This window comes from Centroberyx gerrardi, chromosome 7 (assembly GCF_048128805.1).
Source record: "Centroberyx gerrardi isolate f3 chromosome 7, fCenGer3.hap1.cur.20231027, whole genome shotgun sequence".
Lineage (NCBI taxonomy): Eukaryota > Metazoa > Chordata > Actinopteri > Beryciformes > Berycidae > Centroberyx > Centroberyx gerrardi.
Window position 1 is genome coordinate 11,580,177 of NC_136003.1, and position 14,960 is coordinate 11,595,136.

A 14,960-nucleotide genomic window follows, 5' to 3' on the forward strand; every position below is an offset into this window, starting at 1 on the left:
CAGTCGTCACAAACACAATCACAAACAAGGCTTGCTTGTTTTTGTCTGATTTAGTAATGTTGAGAATACATTTGAGTCCGATATATATATTTTTTCATTCCCCTTAGTTAACTCATAAGTGATGTATGTAAGATAAAGCACATGGATCACAAATGCCATCTCATTTTGATTCACGCAACAGGAAGCAAGTTACACCATACATCTGGTTGACAGCTCGGCTTTTGAAATATGTGCATGTAACACATCTGCTTGAGAAAGCAATTTTGCGGTAGCCTGCTTGGAAAATAATTGCAATAATACTATCCAATTCCTAAAAAAGTGATACAGTTAGTCTCTTGTTAAAGTAATAGCTTATACACAGAAATGAGAAAAAAAACTCTGTTGATCTTATGAAGTTACTTTAGTTTAATATAGATCTTGTGACTTTGTGAAGGCTTTCAAAAGAGAATGTGTGCACTCTCACATATCAGCCTCCGCTTCACTCAAACCAACTCTTGCTCCCAGCTGACCTCACTGTTAAGACTGCTGCTCGTAATGCGGCTGCTATAATGGATAAAATGACAATAATCATTTTATAGTCCATTGCCCTTTATGTGATGAGGTGAGGAGCGTGTCTTGTGGCAAAATGATTGCTTATTTCCTTTGGTTAGGCCATTACAAAAGACTTGAGATATGATTCAGATGAGATGGATTCTACAGTATGAGGCATATTTGATCTGTGAAGCCTGGGAGACACCAGTGTAATTTGTGTGTGATATCTGAGTTTGTTAAGGAATGTAGGCAAGGCAACTTGTGTGTGACACTGAAATCCAATCAAATCACAGACAATAAATATTTACACTTATGTCTTAGATCATTAAATAACTGACTGTTAACAAGCAGCTGTAGAAGAAGATTATTACTAGCTGAAGATGCAGTGCACAATGACATTATTCTTTCCCCCAAATCTTAAAGCATTAGACTTCATGAAATCCATGTAATTATGCTAAGAAAGGTCATTGGTCATGTCACCAAAGAGAATTTGGTGTTTCACTTATTGCTAATTATGTGAAATTGTGATTTGTGTTTTGGGGAAAAAACTATTTTTCTAAGAGCGTTACACAACACCAGCAACAGGGGTCATTCAGGACTTACACAATGTTTTTAGGCTGTTGGCTCTATAGGGAAACAACATGGGGAGGAACCTTATGGGTTCAGAGAGTTCACTCTGAATTCTTGACATTCTAGGCGAGAGCCACTTATGGAACAGCTCACCTTGTAGCTTTGACCTGCAGTGAGAGCGGGGCAGATAATCCTGCCGACAGAGCGTGTTTTCTTCAATGAAAAACATCTCGTGACTCAAGGGACCTGGAAAACATCGTCAGGAGGACTTTAGGTCACATGTGAAGACCAGCTTGTCTACCAACAGCAATGAGGGAAATTATCCAACTGAAATATTGAGCAATAGTGAGCTAATGGTGAGCTAATAGTGAGCAAAGGTGAGTTAATAGTGAGTTCAGAGAAGCTTTGGGTGGTTTTAAAATGTTAAAAAATGCACCAATTGGGGGTTGCTTTGTAATTTCTTTCCAGTTTTATGAGTTTTGGTATTTGCATACTGAATGCTGTAGGTCTGGTACTCAAAAAATGTGTTTCACTGTAGGCTACTTGCCAATAACGCGACACTACACTATTCCTTTTTGTTTTAGGTGACTCTAGGTAGCTTTAAAATGGTAATAACATGGTCAGTTAACTATTGTCCTACAATAGGTGTTAAAATATTTTCACACCTACTCAAATTCCCCAAAAATGTTCCACCGACCGATGCCTAATAAGCCATAGAGAAGGGATAACAGTGTATGGGACACTCACTTATTCTTCTGTTTTAGTGTTTTAGGAGGCTGGGCTGTTTTCATATCCCTTTTTGTGATTTTAATCTCTGTATATTCACATAGACAGAGATAGATTCAATAATATAGAAGCACTGTACAATGTATCTAGGATGATTTGCAGTTACCTTATGTTGCTGTCTGACTACATAATTCAAAGTTTACAGTTATTACCCAACATTGCTTCAGAGTAACTGCCAGAGAGAGAGAGAGAGAGAGAGAGAGAGAAAGAGAGAGAGAGAGAGAGAAAGCAACATTACTTAATTGTTACGGGAAGATTACCCAGTCAGAGGCGTGGGGGCGAAGGAGGTCAGATGATAATGGTGATGATGATGATGATGATGATGATGATGATGATGATGATGATGCCTGAACGGCTAACGTTATGTCAGTGCCGATAGGAGCTTTCCCTTGCAGGGGGGAGGGTACTTTGGCACTGAGGGAGGCGGTCTCAGCAAACACACACACGCGCGCGGGCGGGCACACACACACACACACACACACACACACACACACACACACACACACGCACACACACAAACAGGGCCTCGCTGGTTCAAGTGAGGATAGGGACCGTCCTTGGCTGAACTTAACGTTACAAATAAGAGCTGCGGCATTCCAAGTGGAGCACAGAGTGGAGGTGCGCCACACAGACGATAATATTAAGTAACAGCACTCAGTGGATCTGCAGCACAAACCATTCAGCGGCTCAGTAAGAGAGCAGGAAGGAGAGAGAGACAGAGAGAGAGACAGAGAGAGAGAGATAGCGAGTCTTACCAGCGCTTCCTCCTGAACCGGACAAAACACGTTTGGAGAGTCGGAGGACCCATGCGTACTGAGAATTTATCATACATTTGAGGTAAAGTGAGAACGATTTTTTTAAATATATATATTTCCTTATTTTAGCACTGTTAAGGGTTTTAAGTTAAAATTATGCATTCATTTCGCTGACTAAAACAACAAATTTAACGTGTGTAAAGTGAAGACGATTGAAGTAAGACTCCTGCCAGCTCTCGTTAGGGCTTTCAATCTAATACTGATCACTTTTAGGTCAACTACAACTTGTTCGTTTGCTAACCATGATCTGTTACAATGTCAGGCTGTCGTGAAAATTAACTTTCAACCAGGCATTCTGCCTTCCAGGTGTTTCCATCTTGTGTTTCGCGCATTTCATTTGCCTCATTGCTGTCCTAACTAACCATGCCCTTTCTAACCCTGACCATATATATATATATATTTTTTTTAAATTAATTTACAGTAGGCTACTCGCAACCGCAAACAAATATTTGTTGTCCATACAAAGTAATGTGAATCTAGGCAGATGCGTAAGCGTCCAAAATTAGTTGTTCGGAAAAACTTTCAACTGCCCTTAATTTACTGTAATTCTAAATTCTTGCCGTCTCAAATTGAGATGTGATGCTCAGTGAGCGGCCGACTCAAATCAACTCAGACGTTTAAACGGAATTGATAGGTGGACACACGGGAGACAGTCTCTGTCAGACATGTAGGTCAGCACTGATGTAGCTCCAGTAGCCTACATTCAGTCAGTCAGGACGGAAACCTATCATGAATTACTTGATTAGGATTAGAATAAAGATAAAGGATAGAATAATACTACGGGAATAATATTGACCAAGAAATGACAGAAAAAATAAACATATCATACCAAGCGACAAATTATTGTTTTTGGTATATGGAACTAAATAGAAATGTATAATCTTAACAGGGTTAATGTCACATTAAAAAGTTTATTTTTATCCCACCTAAAACTACAAAGGGTGCTACATTGATCTGTTATTACCAATGCTCAGATTAATGCCAAAGATCTGCAATGGCTGAGAGCTCTGTGTTCACAACACGCATTGCCCCATATTGAATCTATTATGAGACTTGCAAGGTTATGGTACATGTCGCTCCCGTTTTATTGGAAAGATGTAATGGGGTTACATAATATTGTGTTGTAATGGCTCTTGCATAACCACTAAATCCCCACTCTCTCTTTGTTGTGTCACTTTTGATCACTAGGTGGCAGTGTTGCTGCACCATCGCCTCTCAGAGAGACTATCGACCACTAAGCAGCACACAGCGGTGCTCTCAATTTAACACAGAGGGACAACTTCAAACTTGAGTGCAGTAAAGAAACATTTAATTCCTGAACGAGTGCACCAGGCATGATGTTTGATGAGGAGTCCCAGCAGCAGGCGGTGCTCCAGAACCTGGACTCCCCTGCAGCAGCAGCTCCAGCTGGCGGAGAAGGAGGAGCTCCTCTGTCCTTCACAGACGAAGCCGTGTCCATCCTGACCTCCAGCAGCCTGTTGGCCCGCTCCCTGCTGGGTCGCACCTCTGCCATTAAACGCAAAGAAAGCCCTCCTTCTTCCACCAGCACCATCCGACGCAAGCGTGAGTTCATCCCCCTTGACAAGAAGGATGAAGGCTACTGGGACAAGAGGAGGAAGAACAATGAGGCAGCCAAGCGCTCACGAGAAAAGCGCCGTGTAAACGATATGGTCCTGGAGAACCGTGTCCTGGCTCTGCTGGAGGAAAACGCCCGTCTCAGGGCGGAGCTGCTGGCTCTGAAGTTCCGCTTCGGCTTGGTCAAAGACCCCTCCAACACCCCTATTCTGCCCCTTACCACAGCTCCATGCACCAGTCAAACCCTGGCTCCTCACTATTATCTCCCCAGGGGGGATGGAGGCCCCAGTGCCCCAGCCACACATCCTAACAACCAGACGGGCCAGCTAAGTGTCCGAGGCTCCAGGGATGCCGGTAACGTGTCGGAGGACTCGGGGTTCTCTACGCCAGGTGGCTCCAGTGTGGGCAGCCCGATCTTCTTTGAAGACCGGCTGAGCGACCATGGGAAATTATCCCCACACAGGGCAGAGGAGCTGGGCTACGAGCTCCACCACTCTCCTGCTGATATGCATGGGCACCACACCGTGGGACTCGCAGGATCCTGCCCGGGGAAGCCAGACCCAGCTGAGTCGATGAAAAACCTTCCTCACAAGCTGCGTTTCAAGATACCCGTCTGCGGGGATGGGATTGAGGCTGCAGGGGAGAACAACAGACGCAGCCCCACACTACCCACAGCAGGACGGGAGGGTCCCAGAGAGGCCCTCAAAGGACAAGGACTGAGTGGAGGCGAAACAGGAGCAGGGCACGCTGGCCCCTGGCCCCAGCAGCCGGAGGGGGAGGACAGCAGGAGAGGGAGACAGTCCCCTCAGTACAACACCTCAGCTGTTGGCTACAACCTCCAGCCTCCAGCGCACGGACAGACCGAGGTCCAGTATCAGCATGAGAACAGCTTCCTCAAGTCTCAGCTCACCTCCCTCAGCGAGGAAGTGGCTCAGCTGAAGAAGCTGTTCACAGAGCAGCTCATGGCCAAAGTCAACTGAGGACCAGAACCCTAACCCTGATCAACGTTTACCGCTCTCTAGACTGTAAAGGACACAATATAGCAAGTTTGAAGTGAGCCGAGAAAGAGTTGCTGACCAGGCAGAAGTCCAAAAGGTCAAACAGACTATGACAAAACTCAAGTTTTCAAGTCTAACAAACTTTTTATCCCGTGTTGTTTTCATTTCAAATGTTGTATTTTATTGTATTAAGTGTCTCTAAGCACTCATCTCATAATGTGCTGTCTAGAGTTCAATAACCCCAACTGCTTAATCAAACTCCATCGAGGGCTGTGGCTCTAACAGGGAGTCTTATCTGTGATCATAATTTCTCTATTCCATACACTGTGACAAAATAACACACACAGCATAAAACTGTTTACATAGCTTACTATTGCATAATGATTCTTATCCCATCATTACAATGCAAGCTCAACTTCACTGCCTCACATGGTCTTACATACAATGGGCCTTGGTGGTTTAGTACTGTACATTGTACAATCCAACTGGAAATCAGCCAGCAGGCCGTTAATACCACAGTGGAAGTGGTGTTTACAGTTTTGTAATTAGAAAGGTATTGCTTGCTGCACACCCACTCCAAGATTCCCGCTGTTGAGACATTGCTAAACCCCGTAAACACAACCACAGACAGACAGTAGACACACACAGACACTCTGGCTGCTGGAATAAAATGATTAGCTGTCATAGCCTCCATCGGCATGGAGTCTTGAAGCCTACAGGAAAGCTTTGATTTGTATACCTTCTATCAGTTTTCTATTACACAAAACCAATATATGGGTTTTTAGACTTGTTTTCCGTCACTTGTGTGTGAAACAGCATCATGTCACAGTCATGTCAAGAGAGCATTTCATTTAAATGTGATGAGCTCCACTTAGGAAAGACACTGTAACATCTACTTACTCGAGTGTTTCACCACCCGGTTTAGTCTCTGTTCATGACCAGGTTCAAATGGAGACATGGGGTACTTTCATTACTGCACTGTTATCTGTACTGAGGTGATGAGAAGAATTTGTTGTCTTGTGTCTGTACATTTTTGTATCTGTGAATAAATCTTTGACAGCATCAACTTCTTGGTTGTGAGCTGATCATTATTGTGCTTTTTGCACTTTAACTAGTAATGGTGGCAAAAAACATACACAACATAACTGTTATATGGCACCATATCATTATGGTAAATAACACACCGCGATCAAACGGCAGTAATTATCTAAGATGGGGGGCTTGTTCAGAACAAAGAATCAATCAAACTTCCATGGCAGATTGATATATTGATCCCGAGAAAATGTTACGGATGAGATGACATAAACCGCCGCATTATTCATTCTGACTGACATAATTTCCCCGGTGATTGATGTTTTCTTGGAGAATGAGAGAGCGCGAGCGAGAGACAGAGAGGAGGGGGAGGTTTGACAGACAAGTGCTGACAAATGCAGGCGGCGAGGAGAGGAGCTGTGCACTTGGCAGGTGCTGTCTGTCCCACAATCCCTGCAGGCGGGGAGACAGTTTGATAGACAGACAGACAGACAGAGACAGAGGCAGAGATGGGTGTGCCTGCAATTACTCATCGGTTCGAGTTTTATTAGGGGCTCCCGCACCACAAGGGCTTCAATTATCCCAATAGGAGGGAATTCAGATCAAGGAAGTATGGGGAGCATGAACTTGCCTGGGCCTGAACCTCCATGGAAAGTACTGCAATCACATTCCCAGAGTCTACATAATGATTAAAGTACACACACACATTAAATTACACACACACACACACACACACACACACACACACCATAAATGACTGATATCAGAGGTATTATGTAATTTGTGTTGTAACAAAACATAAATTACTGCAACACCGTTTCCCTCACACATTTTGTTCATTCCTTTAGCTGGGATTGGAAAAAAAAATTATGCTGCTTTGGAATCACTAGAGGGCAGCAAAGACAACACCATACCTTGGCATCTCTATCGAGCCAGAGCCCTTGTTTTGTCATCCACAGCAAGCTATTGATCATGTTATGGATCATGACAATTATTACATAGCATTACAGGCTGAAGAGCAATACAGTGATACAATATTATCTCATTGAGAAATAAATGCACAAACCCTGAGATAGAGACCCTCAGGTTTTGTGTGTGTGTGCGTGTATTCGTGTGTGTGTGTGTGTGTGTGTGTGTGTGTGTGTGTGTGCGCAGGTTGTATACATAAGCTGATACTCAAGTGCGAAAGTTAGATAAAGACAACATATTCGATTCAGAAGACGTCATCATTGCAGGTCATTGTTATATTTTTCTGTGTTTACCAATGAATAAAATCCTCTGTTTAATCATTCATTCAGCTCAGCGTGTGTCATCCAATTCCATTACTACAGAGCTGCTCCCCTCAGCTTCTCATGCAGCCAAAGGGCCTATTCATTCTGTTATAAAACTGTGGCTTTTCATATCTGTTGGAGGAGCTGGGCCAAAGATAGATATATAACTAGACAACCTGTTTGCATCCCAAAAAACATAATCGCACTTTGGCTCGAGTTCTTGCAAAAAACAGATGTGAAAAGCAACATTTTGCAAGTGTAAATAGAGCTGCAATCTGCTTCTCAGTGAGTTGGAGGAGCCTGCGGTGAAAGGGAAAGGTAATAAGGTAGAGGGGAGGCAGAGGCTGCAGGTGTGGAGAGGAGAGAGAGGAGTCGGATTTAATGAAGCTACTGCAACATGCTGCTGTTACGCTACCATCTTCGCCCCCATCCACGCGCCCATAAAAACCGCAACCCCCACAACCCCCCTCTTCCCCCATTCTGTTCCCCTTTTTTCAGTGAAAGGATAAAGCCTGTTGCTAGGCAGGCAGTGCGACAGTTGCCATGGGAACCCTTGCAGACATAGCTGGAAGGGGGGAAACGGCAGGGTGGGGATGAGGATGGGGTGCAGAGTGAGAGGGAGAGATGCAGAGACAGAAAGAGTGCATTATGGGGGAGGGGGATCCAAGTTCACGGCCAATGCCTCTGCTCTCGCAATGCTGTTTGCCTCGTGCAGCCGGGGAACGAAACAAAGAGGAGCGGGGCAGAGGGAAGAGGTGCAGTGGAGTCGTGCCCCATGTTTGGTGCAAATTCGGGGTTACTCCACATTACTCCACATTTGGGGTTACCCTCTGATAATGCAGTGTCACAGTCTGTGGGTATGCGGTGGATACTGACTGACTGAATGGCAGTTTACATAACAAAAAAATGGCTGAAGCTGCCCATTAGCCTCAATACAACTGTGGCAAGACTGCTAGATCCTCACAAATCTGGACGGATCTATATGCAATGCTCTGACAATGTATACAAAAGAACAATAAGCAAAATACAGAATCAACAGCAAACTCAGAAATGCTCACTCATTTGTTAAACAAATGAGCATAATGGAGACACTGTTGTTGTGCGTATTCACTCAACTAGAGCACAGACAAACAGGAAAACAAATAATTGGTGCAGTGGGTCAAAGGTCAAAAGTCCTTGACATCCTGCAAGAATATTAAACAAGCCAATTATGAGGAACAATAGCAGCAATTACTGTATGTGCCAAAAACATTTATTTGTATTTTTTTAATAGTGGAATGTGGAGCATACTTAATTATTAATATCTTTGTACAAAAATGAATGTCTTTGTACAAAAAGGGAGAGGATAAAAGTGAAAAATCAAGAGCATGAGTGATAGTTTGTTGAAGACACACACACACACACACACACACACTCACTCTCTCGCTCTCTCTCACACACACTCTTACTTAAACACACCCTTTTTTCGCTCCATCTCCCATGCAAAGAAAACCAAAGCCTTGAAGATAAAGGGAGATAATAATGAACACATCCGCAGTAGAAAGCAGCCTTCGAGGCATCCATCCTGGCACTGTTTTTTCCAGTTTACACCACTCTGTGGATAATGCACCACACGTTTACTATCTGAGATACTGAGCAGGCCACGTTACCCTGGCTGTGTGTCTGGAGCAGGCTGGAGGGAGCGGGCTTCCTGGCACATGGACTTGCTTCCAAGATTATCCAAACTGCACAGTTGCTGTCGTCTACCTAAATCACTGCGTCTAAGTGGTGGGTTTTCTAATCTTGGTTTCCCCCTACCATTAAATAGGAACTGCCACTCTACCTAAAAGGATTTGAATGGTTTCAATGGTGACTTTTTATCAGTTTCAGTATAATAGTATAACTATAGGGTTCAGTGTAAATGCTTCCAGACAAACTGCTACTTTATAGTGTTGTTGACCCACCATTCTCCGACAGGTCACTGTAACATCCAGACTGTAATCTGCATCCAAACTGTTCCTGTACCAAGTAGAGCAGGTCACAGTGTCTAGAGAATACAGTTTGTCTCTCAACAATAGACACATATATAAACAATACAACATGTTGTATTGTCTATATGAACTAAAACAAGACAAAATGATTAGCATGCAAACTGTGTTAAACAAGGTTTGTATAGCACAACACTCACTGTGACAGCTAAGTAGATGGATATCATCCAAAAAAAAGCTTATGATCAACATACTAATATATGTGTAGGAGCTGGTAACATCCAAATAAAGTTACACCAATACAGACCATTTGAACATATCAGACCTTCTTTTCATAGTGCCGCCATTGGGTGAAAACCTTGTATCACTAAAACTTTTCAGGAACTAAGACAGATAGCCTTTTTTCAGCTTGATGACAATGCATTTTTGATATTATCTATGTTTTGAAATCAGCCCAAGAGGCTGGAGAATCTTCTGAACCCACAGAGATAATCATTGAAATGAAAGCATGAAAATCACCAAAATTATGTTAAAATATGTTGTTGTTTCTCACACCACATATTCCATTATGCCAATATGTCACGATGTGCATCATGTCAGTATGTGTAGGGTGCCAACTGGGGCAACATGCCATCAAAATGTGAGCTTGCACTATATGTCAATATGTGGATAAGGATTTGTGCAATTTTCTTTTTCTTTTCTTTCTTTTTTGCTGCTGTGACAGATGAATTTCGCTCTACAATAAATAAAGTACCCAATTACCTACTTACTGTGTCTACTTATGCCAGCAAGGACCATAGCTCCCTCTGGGGGAGAGTCTCTCTCCAATTTTGCCCCGTGCATGCCAGCATGATGGATAACCATGCAACCACTTGAGCTAACTCAAAGCATGCTCTTCAATTAGACAAAGGACAGTGCTTGATCAGAGGAGTGAGATTAACCGTTTAGTTTAACCCACCTGCACTGAGGGTGAGTCTCTGTGTCTGTCAGCACCACAGACAGCCATGCTAGTCACCAAGCTAAATCAAAGCAGGCTCTTGAATTACACAAAGATTTCTATTTCTAGAGAAGTGGGTTTAACCTCCTTATTCAAGTCTGTGACACAACGATGATCTTCTGTTTATTACACACAGCATACCACAGCTGACAGTGAGTGCCAAACCTATGACCGGGTAAACTTCTATGACTTATTAGGCCTAAAATTTTCCACTTACGTTCTTGCACTTACTAAGGTTTTAACGAACCGATGACAAAAGTGTCTGTCAATGTCTAAAAAAAAACTGGTTTCTTCCAGAGAAGCAGTGTCACAATATTTGGTCTGAGTTGCAAACACACAGTGACACAATACTCGTCCTCATCTTGACCTCAGCAGCTGGGTGCTTAGTACCCATGTCACTAAAGTGTGAACAGTGAGGTAGGGGTGGAAATATAGGGGTGTGGGGCACAGAGGGGCTTCTTCAAGAGGAAATACCCCCTCCCACACACACACACACACACGCACACCTGTCATGACCACAGAAAAAACACGGATCAATAATCAAAGGGTGGGGTCCCACTCAAAGTTCTTGCACCCATGTCCATGGAATATTATTTCACTATTGAATAGTCTTGGGTTGTAGCTGTTCCAGATATTTCTCCTTTTTGTGTTTAATAAGAACAAGGCAGCACATGAATCCACATCATTCATAAATATGAGGGGAAACTTGCTAGAAAGGCAAACAGGTTGCCTGTCTTGCTACATGCACTCAGCACCTGGCCTTTACCCCGCAGGACCATTAGAGGGCATTCAAAGCAGGAGATAACAAAGCTGAGCTACCCAGTGGTAGGAAACCCACATGAAATAACATGCAATCATGCATAAAAAGCCAAACGGGCCTAATAGACAAAGTCTGGTGTAATTACAGCCTGCACAATAGATGAGAACCTGCTTTTCCCAAAACATCAGCTGTGGTGGGTAAAACAGGTTCTTTTTGCTCACAGCTTGTTTCTATATGCGTTTCCACGCTATGTCTCTCTCTCCCTCCCTCTCTCTAGTAACCTTATTATGGGTATCTTCGGCCTACATCTGACTGAGTCTGGCTTTGAGCCTAGTCCCGCCCCTCCCGGCCTTTCTCCTCCTCCTCTGCCCCCCCTACATCTCCTCCCTGCAACAGGATTTGAAGGCGCGCGGAGAGGGAGGGGGCAGAGCCGAGAGAAACAAAAAACGTGACTAGGCACCCAAAGCGTCGTGTTATGCAACAACTGACCTACTAACATACATTTTGAGACTCCGAGAGAGGGAGAGAGAGAGAGAGAGAGAGAGAGAGAGAGAGAGAGAGAGAGAGAGAGAGAGAGAGAGAGAGAGAAAGAGAGAGAGGGAGGGAGGGAGAAATAGAGAGAGAGAGAAATAGAGAGAGAGGGGGAACTGGAGCAAGTCACCAACATAACATGAGGAGCACACTGAGAATAAGCGACACTGTGTTCACACTCTCATACATACCTGCACTAATCGAAGAGCTCGTGTTTTGAAGGTGAGGGACAAACGCAGCATCTCGCTGAAGGCGGCAGACCGGCCCATGCGGAAAGCGGAGTGTTGAACGGGAACGATCTTGGCATTGCTTTCTGTGGATTCTTATTTTCAGACGCAAAAGGGTAAGTTTTTTATTTTTGTTATTACTGATATTCATCACTGCGTTCTTACCCTTATATATGGTGTTTAATATAATGACGCAAGGAGACGTTATTACAAATATTTTGTTAATTGATTGTGCGGAATTTTGGAGTTCGTTGCCGCTCTGACTCGCTGCTGCAGGTCAGCGTTTGTTTTGGTACTTGGATGCATTTTCTCAATGTCAAGGCGAGGCTGTTTTCCCCTTCTCCACTGTGGGTGGTGAAGTGCGTGTGTGTGTGTGTGTGTGTGTGTAGGGAGGGGGGGTGTAGAGGTTATGGGATTCCTTCAGAAAAAAAAAAAAAAGGTGCGGGGCCACTTACTGGTTGCAGGAGCCACGGGGAGGCGAATAAACATATTTTTGGAGCGGTGCCATAGTTGTAATGTAATGGGGTCACACCATTCCGTGCTGTTGTGATACATATCCCAGTCATCTAGTCGAGGTTTGTTATGATGCTTTTGGGGGCGATCTTGGTTTATTCATCCCAATTTCAGTGATGTAATGCACCTGCCGTTCATAATACACATGGCTTAGACGTACGGCTCATAACAGAATTAATTAACGAATAATAATTAGAGTATGCAGTTGTAGGCAATGTAGTGTGATTGTAGAGTAATAATAACAATAATAAAAATTATGATAATAATAATAATAATAATAATAATAATAATAATAATAATAATGATAATAGCCTAATCATGTTATTATGGAACAAGAATAATAGAGAATGTCCCATGTTAAATTTATCCAATGCCAGATGTAGCCTATATGTTCATGCTGAAATAGAAAAGAGTCTCAGAGCGCGACTTATTTCTGCGCGGCTCCTTTTGGGTTAGTAGGCTAGTCCATGCGGACAACTGGAAAAATCCCATGCAGGCTCTGAGGACACACTTCTCGCCGTCACGTGTAGTAGTTCTATGTAAAGGTTAACGCGGCTGTGCAGCCTTCAGGTTAACCCTTCAGTAGCAGACTGAGCAGCAAACACACACCCGCGCGCACCGGCAGGCGCACCGCTTTGGACACTTTGGACATATAAGTTAGCCTATAGCTTACTTCTTCTCTTTGTTTACAACCACGGACTAAGAAATAAAAAGCAGGAGGCAAAGATGAAGAATGGTGAACTTCACAGGCTCGGCTGACTAGCTGCAAGGTGAGGTGTGATAGCGGGTATAGTTCAAAACATCTGGGTCAAATGTGGGTCAGATGTGCTACTAGATTCCAGACAAGCTGAAGTGTGGATGACAACTACAGAACAGTAATAGACTTATTTGTGTTTAATATGATCGCAGAGCAACATCTGTAGGGACTTTGTTGTTGATATGCGGCTGTTTTGGAGACATGTGGGTGAAATGCCAGCATAGTGGGATTCATGCAGTTGCCTTGGACGACTTGCCTTGAGGATCCGATTAAATATGCATTAAGGCGATTTGTCAGACTGTGCAACAAAGGAGCCATGCCGAAGAAGGTAGTAGCATCTTCCTTGCAATGTGCTGATACTTGCGTAATGAGAAATTAAGCGTGATTGTGTCTGATTTGCAAAGAAGGATATGCTATTCAAACTCTGAATGAAACAAGATTATATAACATTTATAACTGAACTTGAGCGGCTATAAAACTCCGCTTGAATGAAGGCCAACAGTTGCTCAATATGCAGAGGTGTAAAATGTAATGTGTAATGTAATATGGCTGCATTTGCCCAATCAATATATGACTATAAATTACCTGACATAGTTAGAACAATCAAGGGCAACATGTCTGATTTTTTGAATTTTCGCTTTTCATTTTGAAAGAGAATATTCCGCTTGGCCTTATTTTACACACCGGCTTTGTGGGTTACACTGCACGTGGGCATGGTTTACCCCCCCCCCCCCCCCCCCCCCCCTCCCTTACACCGCCCCCCACCCCTTCCCCTTGCAGCATTTGTTCTCCAGCGATGGCATGCGTTAGGGCGTCACATAGGCCTACATACATTTAGGAATTCAAAGATAATATGTTGTCGTTTAACACACGCCTAATGCGAACACGTATTGTTTAGGGCTTAATTAATTTCAAATTTAATTCCATCACTGTTATGAAAGTGCCACCCTCCCTCTCTTGAATGGGTGAAGCACGACGGTATAAGCATTTTACGCACTGAAAGTCATGTAGACCTGCATGCAGTATGTACACGCAGCATCTCTATACCATTGAAGACACATTCTAGAGGTTATGCAGGTTGCATAATAAATGAATTAAATAATTAAAATGGATTAGAGAGCGGGGGAGATTACGCAATCGGCGGAAACCCATAGTCTGTGGCTATGCAGCGCTGCGCTTTGCTGCGAAGGGGCTGCTGCCAATTGGTTGGCGTACACACTGGGTCTCTATGCCAGCCACGAATGTAGGTCACATTAGTCCTAAGGGAGGGGGATGAGGCGCACAACCGCCGCTGACTAGAAAGACAGAATCAAAACCGCACCAAAATAAATCCTCGCCCCGCCATAACAAAGGAACGAAGCAGTCATGCAGAAATAGAAGATTGGCGTGCTGATAGAGCCGCATGCGACCCAATACAGATTTATCCTTTCCCTCTTTTTAATACAATTCGGGAAAAAAGGTATTTACAGGAATACATGCTACTGCTCTCCTTTTTGAGACCCACCCTTTTTTTTTTTTTTAGATCATTTCAACCATATTGCATCATTGAACTGTAATTTTGAAGACCAAAAAAAAAGAACTAGGCTTATCCATAATTTCTCTGTGGTTTATTAATTTGGCTAAATGCTTT

At 43.4% G+C, this 14,960-nt stretch overlaps 1 protein-coding gene across 1 annotated transcript; it reads left to right on the forward strand.

The window, feature by feature from the left end:
* Positions 1–2,416: 2,416 nt before the first annotated feature.
* Positions 2,417–6,341, forward strand: nfil3-6 (nuclear factor, interleukin 3 regulated, member 6). Its single transcript, XM_071898550.2, has 2 exons — positions 2,417–2,724; positions 3,891–6,341. Exon 2 carries the CDS (start codon positions 4,037–4,039, stop codon positions 5,255–5,257), a length of 1,221 nt encoding a protein of 406 aa, XP_071754651.1. The 5' UTR covers positions 2,417–2,724; positions 3,891–4,036; the 3' UTR covers positions 5,258–6,341.
* Positions 6,342–14,960: the final 8,619 nt, after the last annotated feature.